Source organism: Macrobrachium rosenbergii, chromosome 8 (assembly GCF_040412425.1).
Source record: "Macrobrachium rosenbergii isolate ZJJX-2024 chromosome 8, ASM4041242v1, whole genome shotgun sequence".
NCBI classification, from domain to species: domain Eukaryota; kingdom Metazoa; phylum Arthropoda; class Malacostraca; order Decapoda; family Palaemonidae; genus Macrobrachium; species Macrobrachium rosenbergii.
In genome coordinates, this window is record NC_089748.1 from 46,298,598 (window position 1) to 46,316,969 (window position 18,372).

The following is an 18,372-nucleotide window of genomic DNA, read 5'->3' on the forward strand; positions in this document are numbered from 1 at the left end:
TATATATATATATATATATATATATATATATATATATATATATATATATATATATATATATATATATATCTTTACATTTATATATATACATATGTGTGTGTCTGCATACATACATTATATATATATGTATATATATAATGTATGCATACATACATTATATATATGTATATATATAAATAATGTAATATGTACGAATATACATTTAGGTCAAAAAAAGTTACGTACCGTGTATCTTAATTTAACAGGCCTAGCACTGGGACCTATGAGGTCATTCAGCGCTGAAACGGAAATTGACAGTAAAAGGTTTGAAAAGTTTAACAGGAGGAAAACCTCAAAGCAGTTGCACTCTGAATCAATTGTTAGGAGAGGGTAGAAACTAAGCTGGACGAGAGAGAATATGAAAGGAGGCACAGTAAAAGAAACGAAAGGGGTTGCAGCTACGGGCCGAAGGGACGCTGCAAAGAACCTAAAGTAATGCCTACAGTACACCGCACGAGGAGCACTAACGGCACTAACCCCCTAAGGGGTTTATAATATGTACGAGAGAGAGAGAGAGACAGAGAGTGACTTTTAATCACTTTAAAACAATAAACAGATTCTGCAGTATATCGGCAAAGCTTCTGCAAGGTTACACCTGTTGTATTTTTTATTTCTATTTTTTTAATACTTCCTAAATCACTGAACCACAATCTCGTGTGTCACTCCCTGATCACATGCTCTTTGTCAAAGCGCTTAGTGCGATATTTGAATATGTCTCACATTGCGTGTTGGTATGCGAGTGTAAACACAAAGGATCTGAAAGATTAGTGCTTTGTGTCCACTAACTTTTGCTAAGTTTTATTATTAAAAAATGTGTCCACTGTTTTGCACTCAAACGTGTTCGTAAACTCTACGGAAAACCAAACTATTTAACGAAGTGACGTTATTATTATTATTATTATTATTATTATTATTATTATTATTATTATTATTATTTATTAGGAAGATGAACCCTATTCACATGGAACACACAAAACCACCAAAGGGGCCACTGACTTGAAATTCAAGCTTCCAAAGAATATGGTGTTCATCTGAAAGAATTTACAGAAGGTATCAGGAAACAGAAAGAGGAGATTCGTTATTAGGAAAAAAATCAACAAATAAATAGAGAAGAATGTAAAAAAATCATAAATAAATAATTCACTATCGCCGAAAACACGGTATTCAAAGTATAAGGAAAGTATGGATCTCTTTAAAAAGAAAAAGTAATTGTCCTTCCTTCCTTGTGTGGGAATGTTTTTAGAAAGAATAATTGTCCTTCCTTCCTTGTGATAATAAGGTCACTCACGAACACCCATTCTTCTTTAAGGTCAACGGCAAAAGCTACAAGAAGTTCACCGAGAATCAGAGTAAGATTCTGAAGACGTGGGTCGTCCCCGTGGAGGATTCCTTCATGAGAATCGTCCTCGAGAGGGACACTTTAGACGTCTGGGTCAACGGGAAGAAATTGGAAACTGCCGTGAGTAAACTAATTCTCTGTCTCTCTCTCGAATGAGAATCTCTTTCGCTTTAGAACGAGAATCTCTTTGATCTCACTCTCTGTCTCTTTAGAACGAGAATATATCTTCCTCTCGCTCTCTCTCTCTCTCTCTCTCTCTAGAACAAGAATCTCTCTCTCTCTAGAACGAGAATCTCTTTCTAGAATGAGAATCTCTCTCTCTAGAACGAGAATCTTTCTTTCTAGAACGAGAATCTTTCTTTCTAGAACGGGAATCTCTTTCTTTCTAGAACGAGAATCTCTTTCTCTCTAGAACGAGAATCTCTTTCTCTCTAGAACGAGAATCTCTTTCTTTCTAGAACGAGAATCTCTTTCTTTCTAGAACGAGAATCTCTCTTTCTCTCTAGAACGAGAATCTCTCTTTCTCTCTCTCACTTGAAGGTTTTGCTCTGTTATGCATCCTTTCTTAGAAATCATAAAATACTTTACTTTTTGACACACCGGATCGGATATATATATACACACGTATACATATATATACACATAAATATACATACATATATATATATATGTGTGTGAAGTATTTATTGCAATTTCTAAAGGATAAGGTTAATCAATAACTATGATTTTTTTTAAAAAGGAAAAAATTACAAATTGCTAAGTAATATAAACCTAACAAAAATGTCAAAATTCTTACTTTGAACTTCATAAGTCATCTTACTGTATATACTGTATATTTTCGTCATCGCTTTGAATTTTAGGAACTGAGGAAAGTCTCAGCAACAGACGTGGTTGAAGCGAGTGAGTCGTGAGTCATATTTTGTCTCCGTTGAAACGTGACCTTGCCAGGTGTCACGTAACCTAAGGTCCTGACCTTATCTACGTTTATCTGACCTTCTTCAGAGGACAGCTGCTGCTTAGATCAATCTTTAGTGGCTCTTCCCATACACTTCTAAGCATTTAGTTCCCTTTCTTTTAACTATTATCGCAAACGAATGTCATTTTCAGTTGTATCTCAAAAACAAAATGATCTTTTTATCCCTGTACTTGATTGACAATTTCCCCTTCAACATTTATGAATAAGTAGATGACTGAGAGTGTATTATATACAGCAAGCGCATAGTAAATCTCTGTTGTTGCATACCCACCAAAATAATCAATATACATTAGGCAGTGAGTCACAGAAACCCGCCTGACTTCAGATGGGCGACTCGCGTGTCAGGGAAACGAGCAGGACGAGATCAGCTAAAAAAAAAGAAGAAAAAAAAACACGGCTGTATTTTATACAACGCGACGTCCTCCTCTCGCTGAAAAATTAACCCTTGATGATATCGACAAGCAAGCACGTCCGCTCTTAAGATATCGAGATGAAGATATTAAGATTCTGATGACGCGGACGTTAGAATATATATGCATACAGTTAGGACCGAAGCTTCTCAGGGGAATGGCACTGAAGAGTAACACGAGTCTCCAGTTTAGTCTTCAAAACAAGACGCAATAGACAGCCAGCCAAATGCTCGTTTTGTCCTACTTTTTACTTTCTGAATTTCCCGTTTACACGTATTACAGACAGACGCTCCAACGTATAGAAATAGGTTTAAAATGTCTCTAAAACAGGTACTACAGTAATATGAATGGAATATAGAATTTAGGCCACAGGCCATGCAAGCGCTGGGACCTAGGACGACGTCACTCAGCGCTGAAGGAGAAATTGAGAGTAGAAAGGTTTGAAAGTTATAACAGTACGAAAACGCAGTTGCACTGTGAAAAACTGCTCGGAGAGGGTTGAGGAAAGTAAGATGGAAGGAAGAAAATACGAACAGCGGTGCAGTAAAAAGGAATGAAAGGGGTTGTAGCTAGGGGCCGAAAGGACATTGCACAGAATTTAAGTAATGCCTACATTGCACCGCGTGAGGTGCACTGACGGCACTATTACCCCCCTACGGGGCTACTACAGTAATACAAGGCACGAAACAGTTTTTCTAAAACACGTTACTAGATAAGGAATTTACATAACCTTACGCACAGGTTAATCTTGACTGTATTCGAGAGTAAGCATTTACGTCAACACGATAATAACAGGACAGTTCCTACTAACCAGAATAACAGAGGAAGTTAACGAAGCGCCTGATCAATCCAGTCTGATTTTACCGTACGTATTCCATTCCCGGTCACTTCGCACCTTCAAACTCGAGACTGGGTTTGAGCATAAAGCTCTTCATCAAAAGTAACAAGGTACCGCTATCCTTAATCTTCGGAGTGTTACGAAACTTTTCAGATCTCGTGGCAGGCGAGATACAGGGACAATGGAAGATCACCTCAAATTTTGGATATCTTAGATTTCCAGTGGACTTCACCAATCAGTTGATACAGGCAGGGAAAACAGATACATCAACACATAAATTCACAGGTCAAAATACGTAATACACAATATAATGAAGGCAGGATCGGCAATCATAATAATACAAAGAGAGTTTCCTTCTTATAAATCCCCCTTTTAGCTTCTGTTAATCCGGCTTTAAATTCCTTTCTCTTTTTCTCGTCTTATCTCCTCATTTCTCCTCCTCCACCTTTTCTCCTCCCTCAACTTCACTCGATCTCCCTTCCTAGAAAAGTTTTCTAAGACACCCACTGGCAAGAATTGATTGGCGTTCTCTCTCAGATCAATCTCTTGACGCATAACACTTCATAAATTGGCCCCAGAGAAATTGGGAGGCCGATAGTCCAACCGAATCACCTCCAATCTGAGAGATACATTGGTGTTGTAAACTTCTTTAACTCAAGCATATACTCGCTCCAGAGTTAAATGACCTTTGTACGTTTGGGGGATCTTGACCTATCAGGTCATGAATGCCTAAGCACTTGGTATTTTGCATACACACACACACAGATAAGTACAAACTATTTCAGTTTGTTTTGCCACCACAACTAGCTGGTTTGCGTAAACTGCGGCTGCAAGACGCAAAATGCTCCAGAAATTCCAGGATAACCTTCTCCGACTCATTCCAGGTTTCCTTTCTTCCACTAATTCCGGGTTAACTTTCTCCTGCTCATTCCAAGTTTACTTTCTTCCTCTAATTCCAAAATAATTTTCTCCTGTTATTCCATGTTACTTTCTTCTGCTAATTCCAGGGTAACTTTCTCCTTTTTTCAGGGTTACTTTCTTCACCAAATTCCAGGTAACTTTCTCCTGCTCATTCCAGGGTTACTTTCTGCTGCTAATTCCAGGGTAACTTTCCTCCTTTCATTCCAGGGTTACTTTCTGCTGCTAATTCCAGGGTAACTTTCTCCTGCTCATTCCAGGGTTACTTTCTGCTGCTAATTCCAGGGTAACTTTCTTCCTTTCTTCCACTAATTCCAGAGTAACTTTCTTCCTTTCATTCCAGGTTTCCTTTCTTCCACTAATTCCTGAGTAACTTTCTCCTGATCGTTCCAGGGCGAGTTCGTGGATGACGGAACGGAGACCCATTTCGACCTGGCTGGTCACCCCGCTTACATCAAGGCGGTCAGCAGCGGGAACAGACGAGAAGGTATCATACATTCTCTAGTCGTGGACGACACCGAGATTCCAGAGGCTGTGGAATGAGGAGGAAAAGGGGATAAAGAGAGAGAGAGAGAGAGAGAGAGAGAGAGAGAGAGGAAAGAAGAAAAGGACGAATGGGGTCACACGCCAATAATCTGGAAAAAAAAATTGTCTGAAAACTTTTGTTATCTGCGGCATTGATTTAGCAAAAGTCTCACGGTGTGAAGAGATATCAACTCTCTTTCTCTCTCTCTCTCTCTCTCTCTCTCTCTCTCTCTCTCTGCATTAGCATAAGTGAGATCACCGTGGACAGCCGTTTCTGTAGCATCAGAGTTTCCAGAAGTACGGCCATTTTGCCGGCTGTCATCCTCAAGTAAAAAAGTAAAAAAAAAAAAAAAACAAAGACAAATGTCCTGTGGAAACGAATCTTATAATAACTATCCTTGTTTTAGTTTTTTCTTTTTAATTAGTGTTTTTCCATCATGAACTGAGCACCCATGTTTTTTTTCCGGAGGATTTACACTAGTTTTTCTACGTCGAAAATCGGGAGGCAAATCCGTAGATTTTTTTTTTTTTTAATTTGCGTACGTCATCTCTCCTCTTGCAATGCTGTTCTTCTTGGTTATTTTCCCGATAATACTGAACGGTTCAACAGAACGTACGTTCAAGGACGGCATGCGTTCACGGGCGACATACGTTCACAGACGAAATACGTTCACGGACGCCATACGTACGTTCAAGTACGACATACGTACATTCAAGCACGACATACGTACGTTCACGGACGACATACGTACGTTCACGGACGACATACGTACGTTCACGGACGACATACGTACGTTCACGGACGACATACGTACGTTCGCGGACGCCATACGTACGTTCACGGACGCCATACGTACGTTCAAGGACGACACACGGTCACGAACTACACAAGTACGTTCAAGGACCACGAACGTTCAAGCTCTTCTAAAAAACAGTAAAAAACATAATATCTCTCCCTACACAAGTATATAATTATTTTGATTTTCCATAATACACAAAAGTAAACAGCAAAAGAATTTTATAACGTCGGTAGTGTTAAGATAAATTCAAGTGTAATGTTACATAAAATAAACTAACACACCCTGTATGAATTTGAGATTTGAATATGTTCATGGTAAAGTTTTTTTTTCTCTGTTGTTGAATGTTATCGTAAATTGCTGTTTCAGATCACGTTGTTGTTAAAAGGTGAATGTACTGGTAGACCTAGTTTGCAATGTTGTAAATAAGAAGCATATTCATTCAGATATATTCACGGATGTATACACTTTATACATTAAGGCATTCAAGCAGAATAAGAGACAAACACGTACACCATATATATATATATATATATATATATATATATATATATATATATATACACACACACACAAACATATAAATACATGCAAACGTATGTGTAAACATATGCATAAGATAAACAGGGATTTGTACTTTAATGTCTGAATCACAGAGGCTGTGATAGTAGTCAAATAAAACCGAAAAAAATTTTTGAGTGTTTCATTTTTGTTGTTCTGAACACATTAGGCGTGGGACAGTTAAGATAAGCAAGCATCCGGAGAGACAGACAAAGGTAGGTATTGGGTTTTTATTATTCCGTCTGGTCTATGAAATCTTGTTTTGCTTTATCCATCTTTATATTTCTCATTTCTTCCACGGTCAATTCTGGCTTTCTCTAACACGCAAAGTGGACGTCTTTTGAAGGGAGGGTAAAAATAATCAGACTCTGGATCAGTTTATTTCACTTGCTACACAAACACAAATTCCTTTAGGATATCTTAGATTTCAAATACACGCCGGTAGAGTTATGGTGTCTGTTGTTCCTGGCTTGGTCTTTATATTGTGAATTAACTACTGAACTTTATTTAGCCAACAGATTTAAGACAATTCGTTACGAGAAATGAGTCATAAATAAGTTCAAAAGCTGACTTAGCCAAAAGCTTTCGCGTTAAACTTAAAATGTCACGTGCAAACAAGTCGTTCTTTTAGGAATCACAGTCTTTCTCAAATGGTGGACACAACGAGAATATTAACTGTCATATATTTTTCTTTCTGTATAATTATTAAAATCCTATAGAATAATACAGGAAAGGCTAATACCAGACCTGGAATATAGAATTCCTGAAATGAGTAAACACCAAAATGCGTTTTAAATTATCTTAGGCTACTGCGAACACACAACACTCAAGAAATTTTGCTCAAAACAACCTTTACTCTCTTAACAAAGATAATTTCTTACCTTGGAAAGAAACCAATCACACTCAGTAGATAGACCTACTAATTCAATCGAATTCAGTTTCCAGTAAAACCTGTCGTACAGCACTTCACATACAAAGAAAACTAATGTACTAACAGGCAACAGAATTACAGAATTACATTGCCAATCTTATGTAATGTGGCGGTGGTGGTAGTAGTAGTAGTAGTAGTAGTATTAATAGGATTTCACTTGTGGAACGGATCTCTCTCTTTAGATATTAAAATTAAATACTGTACCTTCAAAGATATTGCAACTATACACGAGATTAAAACATGCTTTCATTATTGCCAGGAATTTGAAAGATATAAAGATCAAAAACAAGAGTTATTTTACGAAATCATTTATGCACCAGAAAATAAAAACAAAAATAATAAACACTATGACACTTAGCAAAACTGCTACGACAATCTGGGCTTCAAAGAAACGACATTTTTACCACAATCCGCAAAAAAAAATAATTACATTTTCTCCTCCTTTCTCCTGTTTGTCGCCATTCGCTGCAAGTTTTATTCGATGCTATGTGTGTCGAATCTCTGTGCATATCCAGCTGGTCTGATTTTGACAGTGACGTCATTGAGAACCAACCAAGTGGCATCGTGAACCCAGCGAATGGTCTTGGCTTCCCTGTCGGCGCTGGTGGGGAACGGCGCCGTCAGCGTGGTATAGTAACAGGCGTTGAACCACCATCCTCCGCTGTTCGAAAGAGCGCAGGATCCCTTGCTGTAGTTGTCGTTGTCGACGTCTGGGGTACTGAAGGGCATGCCGTGGTGCTTGCCCTTAAAGGCGTCGTTGGTGACGTTGCCTGAAAAGCCGTCTACGATCAGGCGGTAGGAGCGAGTCTCGTCTTCCACCCTGGAATAATGACAATATTAGACCTATATATGTTTTGTGACCAACGCGAATGATGTTAATTACTTTTCACAAATTCGTAGCTTACCTGAACGTGTCGTATTCTGCATAGAAGCTTCCGAGTTCAATGTCATTCATGACGAACTTGATGCTATAAGGCTGCCTGTAGGTGAGAGAGTGGAGGAAGGACAGGGAGAACCACCATTCTCCTTCAGCCGGGTCGCCGAAGCCAGCCGAATATTCAGCCCAAGATCTTGAACAAAAGAGACGGGAGATAATAAACATATTCTACAGAAACTGTGTGGGTGCTTTATTTATAATGTCCTACCACTGCTATTTATAAGCACATTTGAAAAAGGCGATTGCAACGACCTTCAATTGTTTAGGCAAGCAAGAGAGTCTGATGGTGCACAGAGCCTTTTCAAAGGAAAACTGACACAAATACTACTACTACTTTACCTGTTGAAATCCTCATGTCCAAAATCAGTTTCCCTACGTCGCAGGATGACGGTCCAACCTCCGTCAGACACTTGTTGACCATCTCCCATGTCACACCATGCACTAACGCTGTTCTGTGTAAGTCAGTGTGAACAGACATTTTTTTATCAGTAATTATTTAAGACTGGTTTTTCAAGTTAAATGTATTAGCATATTTAATTACGAAGAAGACAGACTTTGAAACTAATATATATTTCGTTGATATTTCATGACTAGCGTACTATAGACGCTTTAGGAGGTAGTTCAGAACAAAAAAGGTATTAAAGCAGTGGAAAAAACATAAAATGGTTGTGTCACGACCAAAGGAAACCGTATAGGAAGGAGAAATAAGAGAGATTTCAAACCCAACCAACCTTACGGTCCAAACTGGGATAAATTTGATAAACTCCAGACCCGGCGTCGTGGTGATGCCAGTGGATGTCGGAACAATCTCTTGGGAGATAGGAGGGCGTATCACGGACATCGGCAATCACAGACTGCATCTCCTTCCATCGAAGTTCCTTTGGAAATAGACAAACAAACAAAGGGGTTTCTTTACGTGTTTTTGCTCTCATACGTACATGTATGCATACGTGAATGTCTTTTACTATAGCCTAGCAATGTACTATGAAGATCAAAAGGCCATTAAAAGCACTGTTAGCATGTTGCAGCCATATATTTCGGATACCACAACTGTATCCTTGATCGCTGGTGAAATGTGGACAATTGGTAAGAGATAGTATTTACATGGTATATGCAAACATGCATACATATACATAAATATTGTGTGTGTGTGTGTGTGTACACGTCTAGGATTACTTGCGATATAAGTGTTTGACAGATATATACAGTTTAAACACAAATAGATACAAAGGGGACTTGTAAGATTATGTAAGAGCGAAAGTTTAGTTTCTTCTACAATGACTAGATGTGACGGTGGACCGTGTAGTCTTGTTTACAACGAGGAAAGCTTGGAGTATTTTGCGTGGAGAGAGAGAGAGAGAGAAGGAGGACAGGAGGAAGAAAACCCATGGGAAACCCTGCTCTTCTTCTTCTTCTTCTTCTTCTTCTGGATTCCCAGAAAACCAGATGAAATCTTTTCCATAATCGAGGCCACATACGAACGCTGATCCAAGTGCTTACTCTACGGAGAATGCGCTGTAAACTGGTTTATGTACGGATAAACATACAAATACGCGTAAACATCTTACGAAATAAATAAAAGTGAATTATACAATACTTCACTTAGATGATGCACATACATATTTGTGTGCGTGTATATATTTGTTTGTTCTTATCATTGTTTAGAGGCAGAAACAAAACAAATGCCCTCCACACAAACAAGGGACCAGTTCATGTCATCAGAAGCGACTCGGGTTTACTTTGGTGGGGAGGGGTTCTGTTGGAGTGAGTGGTGGGGGTTGGGGTGAGGGAAGAGGGCCAATCTGGCAGTGCCTTGAAGGTAACCAGACGATGAAGAAGGACAAGTCATCTGCTCTTCTTCAAACGGCCTCTCCTTCTTTGGATGGCGAGAAACATAACAGAGAAGGGTAAGGGAGAGAGGAGTTGTATAATGACTGGTAAGTTTCCGTGCTTATATATATATATATATATATATATATATATATATATATATATATATATATATATTATATATATATATATATATATATATATATATATATATATGTATATATATTATGTATATTATATATGTAAATATATATATCAGGTGAATACTTTCCTATTGGCAAATATATGAGTCCCTCTCTCACTTTCTCTTAGTTTTCGAATAAGCAAATTGCCTATGTCTATACTGATCTTTTCACTTGGTCGCCAAACAATCACACACACACATACACTCACACACACACACACACACACACACACACACACACAGAAATAAACCGAGGAAAAATCATGTGCCTCTGTATTTACTCAAAATAATTCACGTTTTGCAGGAAAGAGAATGGAGACGGGCAAATGAAAAAATAAGGGATTTTGACAGAGGAAAAATCTATTTCTGAGGAAGGTCCCGTGTCAGCCGGTGAAATTCCATTACAGCACGAATTTCTAGGTATAACAATGCTAGATATACCAGAGAAAAAGAGCTTTCAGGAAAGCTGGGGTTACTACCCCCAGTCGACCGTCTTTTAGAAGACGTCGGTATAATGAAGGGTGAGTGAAATACCACTACCACGGAAATATACTCGAAAGACCTCTCCTTATCAAAACCCCCGTAAAAGAGCGGTGAGCCGTTCAACTAACTAACCTGTTGTTCGAGGAAATCCGTCGTAAGCTGAGACCCGTTCACTAGCTCCGTCACTTTGTTGACCAACAGAACGCAACTTTCACCTCCGGCTGCGGAACTCTCCGGAGAGGATGACGAGGAGTACCCGGCATCACCGATCTCCTCCACGATTTTAGACAGGTGCTTCTGGATGTTGTCCAGTTTCGACTGACTGACACTCAAGGAGGACGCCAGTTCAGTCAGGTGGTTGAGTATGCTGTTCTCTATGTCTGTCAGTTTACCCGTGATGTGGTTCGTTATCGCCGACTCCATGTCGCCTACAGAAGTTCCCGCCGGTAGAGCTAAAGCCCCTCCACTGGCGTTGGAACCAGGTCCAGCGCCGGCGCTGACCAGGGCGTTGATTTTCACGTTGATGTGCTCGATTAGCTTGTTCTCCAGGGCATCCAACTTCACCAGGATGCTTCCGGAGGCTTTCGCTATGGCGGCCTCGTTCTCCTTCTTAATGGTGTCTCTGTAGAAGTTCTCGATCCACGCCGTCACGCCCTCCTTCACCAGGTTGACCTGTCTGTCTGGATTAGGCCCAGGACCCGCTGGCGACGTCGCTAAACCAGTCCTGTTGACCTCCGACAGGAGATTACGAAATTTACTGTCGATGTTCGATTCGGCGTCTTGAAGGAACTGGTTCATCTGCGTCTGGAAGCCTTTGAGGACTTCGCCCGAGAGGGCATTCATGCGCTTCCAAACCGGTTCGAGGGGATCTTCCATGGGCGTGGCGTCGTAATCATCACAAATGACGGAGCGTAGAACGCACAGAAGAAGCAAAGTACTGAGAGATATCATTTTGCCGGTGAGCACTATTGAGCAGTATCGAATAAAATCACTAGTCTCAAAGTTATCCCCGTCAGGAAATACCCAAATCCTGCTGTGCGATTCTCCGCGCGCCGGTGCCCGGGGAAGCAGTACTTACTACTACTAGCCGGTCCTGTGGCACCAGAATGAATGACTGTGAGATCTGTTCAAACTCTCTGATGGGTGCCCACTGCATACCCGCAGGCCCCCAGACCCCCAAATGTCACGAGGAAGACTTTCTGAACACGGGCTGGTCAGGACGTTTAACAAATGGGGCAAAAGTTTTTCTTTTATATAAAGACTCGGTATCTTATTGCCTTTCATCCGACAAAGATAATTTTTAGTTAATGAAAAAACACTCTGTAATAGTGCTTCTAACTACAAAAAATGTAAATGAAAAAACCCAGTTTTATATATATATATATATATATATATATATATATATATATATATATATATATATACACACACATACATATATGAAATTTTTATCACAGCGTGATTTATATACAATCATGAAGCTACAAATGTCGTTTAATATCAAATTCACGCTACCTCGAGAGTATCTCCGATGGAGAATTGTCACCGAAGGGGAATTTATATAAGTGATAAATGAATAAGTACCACGGGGACGCGAACCCTAGACATGGACCCATTCAACGACTCCAGTGGACGTCCATTGGAGTCGTTGAATGGGTCCATGTCAAGGGTTCGCGTCCCCGTGGTACTTATTCATTTATCACTTATATAAATTCCCTTCGGTGATAATTCTCCATCGGAGATACTCGAGGTAGCGTGAATTTGATATTAAACGACATTTGTAGCTTCATGATTATATACATATATATATATATATTATGAGCAGAGACTACTTTATTTATATTCTGAATTTGTCTATACATTTTTTTTCTTCGGGTAAACCTCTAAGCCACAACAGAACTTTATGCATGGCTTCTTCCATAAAACATTCAACATTATTGGGAGGTACACGCCATCTGGCTGACATTCGAGCAAAAATGTAAACAAAACTTGACGTCATAAAGTGATATTTACATTTCGGTGAAATGCGGTCACTTAGTTCCACTCTCAACTCGGTCGTCAGTCAGGTAAGATGGTCGTCCTCGAGACTGTCACTCGTTGTCAGGAGGTCTTTGAATTTACCTGTAGCGGCAGGAAGGATCTACTGTACATCTTTCGGGGTCAGGGGAGTTGGGATGCAGGCGTGGGCGTGGTTCCCGCGCATTGAGACTTGGTGTGTGTTTCTGTGGTCTCCTGGTTGAGGGGAGAATATAAAATTTTTGTAGGCCTACTTTATACAACAACTCGGCAGTAGAAAATAAGTAGGCACATACTTAGAACTCAAGTAGGAATAACGCCACGTAACATAAAATGTTTAATCCATACGAGAAGCGAAAGGCAATACAAATAAAAATCTCATTTCAGTAAGTTATCGCATACGTCACTGTTGCCCCGGAGCGACTCCGGTTCCTTACAATGTGCCATAACAATGATAAAAATAGTATGACTCGCTTTCTTTATTCTTGTTATGATCCGTTTTCTTTATGCAGTGAACGTGCATGAACAGAATGCAGGTGTCGTTGCTCATTTGTTTTGTTGTTATCTTTGTTGACAAAGCATGTCTTAAGCAGAGAGCTAACATCAGCGAAGATTGGAAAACATCACTTGAATCGATAACAAAAATGTTGCTTTTAATTTTCCCGTTCTCTGTGTTTCAAAGTAAGACAGTATAAATTTTATTATAAATTCGAGCGGTTAAATTTTAAATAATGGAAATAACGTATTACCCTCATAGTTTTCAAGTGGAAAATTTTTTTTAATGGTTTCCACTTTTACCTTCGCATTTTCAGTAACACTCCGCGGGAAGCTGGTGTCTTGTGGTCCATCCAGAGGAATTAATTATTATAAAGAATTCTTCGTCATGCATTAATGGAGCCTACATTATGCTCCGGGTTTGATCTAATTCTGTTTATAGCCCAACGTTATGCAGCAGTGCAGATATTTTTACACACACGCACACACTCACACGGGAAGCAAATGTCTAAGGCTCTGACCACAAGAAAGTGAAACTGCAGAATGCAAGATCTTTCGCCTTGGTCTATAATAAGTTACCACAAGCAAACTACGATGTTACCTGTCGAGGACTGATTTTTTTTATTACTGTTCTCACGTTTTTACGTTTAGCCAGAATATTTTCCAAGTTCATTTCATTAATTAAATTTTGGCTTTTTTGTACAAACTTAATGTGCACTGAAAATTACCACGTTTGATAGCAATGTACAAAAAGATAGAGCAACTTCACATTTTTTAATTTCTTACGTGAATTTGAGAGAAATGACTTGTTCATTTATTTTTATGGAAAATTATTTACACCCAAATCTTTACATATAAAAACAAAAAAGGTTGTATACATACAGAATCCGTGGTATGCACTGGTATTTGAAAACGATGTTTGAAAAAATCGAGTATTTAAAGGGATAGCGAATGGACGAAAAAGGCGAGAAGAAGATTGTTTATGAAATTTATCGAAGGAAAAAGCCATGTCTACGCAATAGACCCAAATCATGTGCAATTTCAACTGATATAAAAAGCCTTGTTTATTCATCTCTAAATATTTTCCCAGTTAAATTAATTTCCTCCAAACATTCCAAAGAAGGTTTTGTCTAAGATGATAACTAAGGCATATAGTATATATAACTGTCGTGATGGGTAACTTTAAATATATCCCAGAAAATGATGTTCGTATTGATAAAAAAAAAAAAACACAGGCAATGGTGCTGTGGGACCATATTTAATTTGTTTATTCATTTTTGTCAGCAATAAAATGTCCAGATGACTGATGTTCTCATGCGTTTCAATGGATTTTTAAATTAAATCCTTTCCAAAATATTCATTTGTGTGGCACTGGAATATCCCAACTTTTGAAAAGAAAAAATTCTGTTTGAAGATTCATATCGTGTAGATGTATCTGTGCCGTACAAGTGTTCGTGTGACGGGGAAATTATGGTTAATTGCCAAACCATTCAGAAATACGAAATATCTCAGATTCTTAATATAAGCTTTTTATTTAATTAATTTCGCTCCAAAAACGCTTTCAGAACGTATCACAAAAAACTTAATTTACGAGAAAAAAATTGTTGATGGTTGCAGTGATTGCGTACTGTCAGTGGTGTCCGAATCTAATCACAATAGCCTAGGATTAGACTTCGTAATTATAATCTGTCTCAAGTCACTCTAAACGTAGCCTTACCTAAACGAAACTTCGTGCCATATTTATCATAAAAATGAAATATTTTTTCTTAATTCATAAGACACAAGTCTAAGAAAGTCATTTTAGAAAAAAATAATGTTTCAAAATATTGGACGGCGTCAGGACGTACGAACGCTGCAGTGTAGGATTGTAGACGGATGAAGTTCTGGTTGGAATCAATTCTAGGAAGGATCTGCGAGTGTAAAAAGCCGTCAATTTTCAAGGTTATGCGCTATGAAGCTACAAAAGCTCTGTGAGATCACTACGAGGTATCGTATTTGGGAGTTTTATCTCTTATAAGGCCTAAATTAGAATAAAATGGAAATTATCAGCATAGGTCTAGTACTTAGGTCGATGCTACTGTTGCTTAAGTGTAGCTTACGTAGCTCTTGATTAATCTTTATGCCATATATTTGCATCAGGTAGACCTACTAATGGCTACCTTAATATATCATTATAACAAAGGCTTTACTTAGGTTAGGGCTTATTAGGACAAACATAAGGTGAATTTGTTTAGTCTGGTCTAGTCTTACAGGTACGGTCTCTCTCTAACAATGTGGCCTTATGCCAAGCGCACGCCAACATATCCCTACAAAGGTACATTGTCATAAGATGTTATTAGGTAGTGTAAATATGCTTATTGAATAAATCCATTAATTTGAGGGTAGCCTAGCCTAAGACGACCTTAATTTAGTTCGTTACGAGTTGTCACAATGATGTAGGCCTAGGCCACATAGGCCTATTCTGATGCAATAATTTTCTCCAGTATTGTCATTAATATCAGAAATGGTTAAATGATCACCAATTTGGCTTTTTTCTTCGCAGGCAATATTAGAGGCTAAAGAATTATTTGTCTATTTGCCGATAAAAAGACTAGGCCTAAAATGCATATGTCGGTCTTTTTCTCTAAATTATTGGGCCTTGTTTTATCAATCAGTCACACTGATTAAATGCCTCGCCTCCACATAACGTGCTATGTAATCGAAGGAGTTGATTAATGAGACTTGGAAAATGTGCTGTGTCTAATGTTAATGGGGAGATACAGGTTACCCCACCTTGCCGATTACGACCTAATGCATAAGGTTGAGTTGTAATGCATTTATGTATTTCTTTTTTTATGAGTTTTGCTTGTTTTTTCAAGGATCAGCTTTTCATTTTTATGAAGCAAAACCCTTCTGGTCGCGTAAGGACTTGGTGCCGTAAGTTAGATTTTGGAAGTTGAGGTTGGTATGCATTTTTATATTTTATTGTTATAATATGCATTACTCTAGCTCAGGTTAAGTGGGATGGTCCAGAGTTAAAACCAACCTTGCTTAAAAAAAAAAAAAAAAATTGTAACCAGTAACATTTATTTACCCTACCTGTGAGCCCCAAAAAAAAAAAAAAAGACTGGCCATTTTTTTTTTTTTTTTTTTTTAAGCAGAGCATTAAATTTTGTGATAAAAGCTGGGATACTTCCATAGAAGGTAGTAGCCATCAAGACCAAGTTAGTGCTGATAACCGTGCACTGCTGCCCCCTGGAAAAACAAAAATTTTTAGGAAAAAAATGCATCTGTAATATTATTATGCTAATGGTTATGGTAACTATTTTTAAAGATGGAGCAGTAAGTTTTAATTAAATGAAACTTGAACCAATTTTCCAGCCAAACACCGTCTTTCAAAGTAATGAACAGTTTGCGGTTTTCACATTACAGTGACAAATTTTATCCTAAAGTAAACGAGTGGTTTTCACATTAGAGTGACAAATTTTATCCTAAAGTAAACGAGCCACTTTTCATCTTATTGAAGATGATAACCAGCAATGTAAGGACCAAGTCTTTAACCCCAAACAAAATCACTGTCGTTTGAAAGAAGGTAAAAAAAGGAGAGCTTTAGTGTTGTTAATTTAGAAGCTAGAGTTTTAAATATTGTCCAAATAAAAGGGGAACCAATGTTTTTCAAGTTTGCAACCAGCTACATCAGGGAACAAGCCTGTAACCCAAGGTAAAAATGTACTCTCTCTCGCTTCAAGGAAAATGCGAGTGATAATTTCCTGCAGATAATGGTTCTGCTTAATTTTTTTAGTCAGAATTGAAAAATGAATGTTATCCCTCCTGCTTAAGACTTGTTTAAGTGGGCTGTGTTTGGTTGAGGTAAAAGAAGAAACTGACCTAGTATTGATAATTTTTATATATAAAAATTTAAAATACATTAATAAATAGCATTACTTAGTGTATATGTGAAGTTCAGCGTAAGTCTATGCATAAGTGAAATTCAATATAAGTCCAATAAAATGATAATGACAAAATATATCTGCCAGTGAGTGTTGGTACGGGACTCATGTCAGTGCACATATGCCTACCCTTAATCTGCCCAGTAGCAATCTTACAACTAAACCACTTGAAAGTTATGTGTTGCTATGGAATGGAGAACTTTTGGAAATTTTTTGGTCGAGTGCATTTTGAAATATAACCACTTTGCTCTATTCAGCGAGGCAGAAATTTCAAAATGAGAAAATTGTGCCCTTGCCAGTTTTGACACATAATGCCTTGTGTGATATCTTGCATGTTTTATCTTTTATGTTTTTTATTTGTATGTTTTGCAGGAATGTGTATATCAGAAATATTTTTTTAATTTCAAGAATTTAAGCATTTGTTACAGAACTAATACCTAGCTTTTATCCTTTTCAGATGATCGTAAAAGGTCTTGAACATCCAGGTGACTGCTCGTCGTAAAACTCAGCATCAAGTTTATTCTTTTACATCTAGGACGAAAGCAGAAATTTGTGAAATCAAAACAGTCCTTCAAGCTTCCATGTTTATTGATCCAGTACAGTCTAAGGTTTTTCTTTTTTTTTAACCTTTTTTTTTTAAGTGATGTAGATGATGATGTGTTCTTTAATTCCACATCCTGTTTCTATTAAATCAAGTAATGATGTTTGTGTGACCTTAATAGTGTGTTAGCCTGTTTTTTATTTTATTTGTAGGGCATGCAAATGCTAGAGAGGAGTACTATTCTGTGAGTGACTAGAGTGATTTCCCAAATTTCCTGTTATCTTCAGGTCAATACTAGAACTTGAATTGCTTGTATAGTTTCATCCAAAGAGCTCACCACTACCATATAACATGCATCATGAAGTACCTGACTGTAGATGACGTTTTTAATGTGGTTGGACAGTTTGGTTGGAGTCAGAAAATATATTATTTTGGCCTGGGTCTGCTCCAGATCTTCACAGCATTTCATATGCTCCTAAATGTTTATACTGGTAGGTGTTTTCAAGATATCTTATCAAAACCTCATTATTGCACGCTTTTGCTGCTATAGGGCACACTGAAGTAGCATTTTCATCAAGCTCTCTATGTTACAAAAGGTTGGTGATGGGTGTCACTGGGTGATT

General features: G+C 38.2%; 3 protein-coding genes across 12 annotated transcripts in view; 2 read left to right on the plus strand and 1 right to left on the minus strand.

The window, feature by feature from the left end:
- The window catches only part of LOC136840803 (fas apoptotic inhibitory molecule 1), a 16,047-nt gene extending 10,482 nt beyond the window's left edge, over positions 1-5,565 (plus strand). Inside the window, exons 4-5 of the mRNA XM_067107706.1 lie at positions 1,349-1,498; positions 4,914-5,565. Coding sequence (XP_066963807.1) covers positions 1,349-1,498; positions 4,914-5,063 — 300 coding nt within the window. The 3' untranslated portion in view covers positions 5,064-5,565. The remainder of the gene's footprint in view (positions 1-1,348; positions 1,499-4,913) is intronic.
- A 1,205-nt stretch (positions 5,566-6,770) lies between these two features.
- Positions 6,771-12,106, minus strand: LOC136840801 (fibrinogen-like protein 1). The gene is made up of 5 exons (XM_067107704.1): positions 10,901-12,106; positions 9,003-9,149; positions 8,611-8,723; positions 8,240-8,404; positions 6,771-8,154 (listed from the first exon to the last, which is right to left on the minus strand). Exons 1-5 carry the CDS (start codon positions 11,717-11,719, stop codon positions 7,809-7,811), a joined length of 1,590 nt encoding a protein of 529 aa, XP_066963805.1. The 5' UTR covers positions 11,720-12,106; the 3' UTR covers positions 6,771-7,808.
- LOC136840800 (solute carrier family 22 member 15-like) overlaps positions 10,076-18,372 on the plus strand; it is a 30,113-nt gene continuing 21,816 nt past the window's right edge. The window contains exons 1-3 of one of the 10 annotated variants that reach the window (XM_067107698.1): positions 10,076-10,178; positions 17,666-17,816; positions 18,037-18,240. In XM_067107698.1, the coding sequence (XP_066963799.1) occupies positions 18,108-18,240 (133 nt within the window). In that variant the 5' untranslated portion in view covers positions 10,076-10,178; positions 17,666-17,816; positions 18,037-18,107. Of the gene's footprint in view, positions 10,209-15,112; positions 15,266-17,665; positions 17,817-17,961; positions 18,241-18,372 lie in introns of those variants that run through there. The other 9 variants (XM_067107700.1, XM_067107701.1, XM_067107699.1 and 6 more) reach the window with 9 other exon arrangements.

What these genes read in the sequence shown, in the direction of transcription:
- LOC136840801 (XM_067107704.1), bottom strand. Translation starts at nt 11,719, where the DNA reads ATGATATCTCTCAGTACTTTGCTTCTTCTGTGCGTTCTACGCTCCGTC. An exon ending in CGGATTTCCTCGAACAACAG is followed by an intron (nt 9,150 to 10,900) that starts GTTAGTTAGTTG and finishes CTATTTCCAAAG; the next exon opens with GAACTTCGATGGAAGGAGAT. An exon ending in GCAGAATACGACACGTTCAG is followed by an intron (nt 8,155 to 8,239) that starts GTAAGCTACGAA and finishes TCATTATTCCAG; the next exon opens with GGTGGAAGACGAGACTCGCT.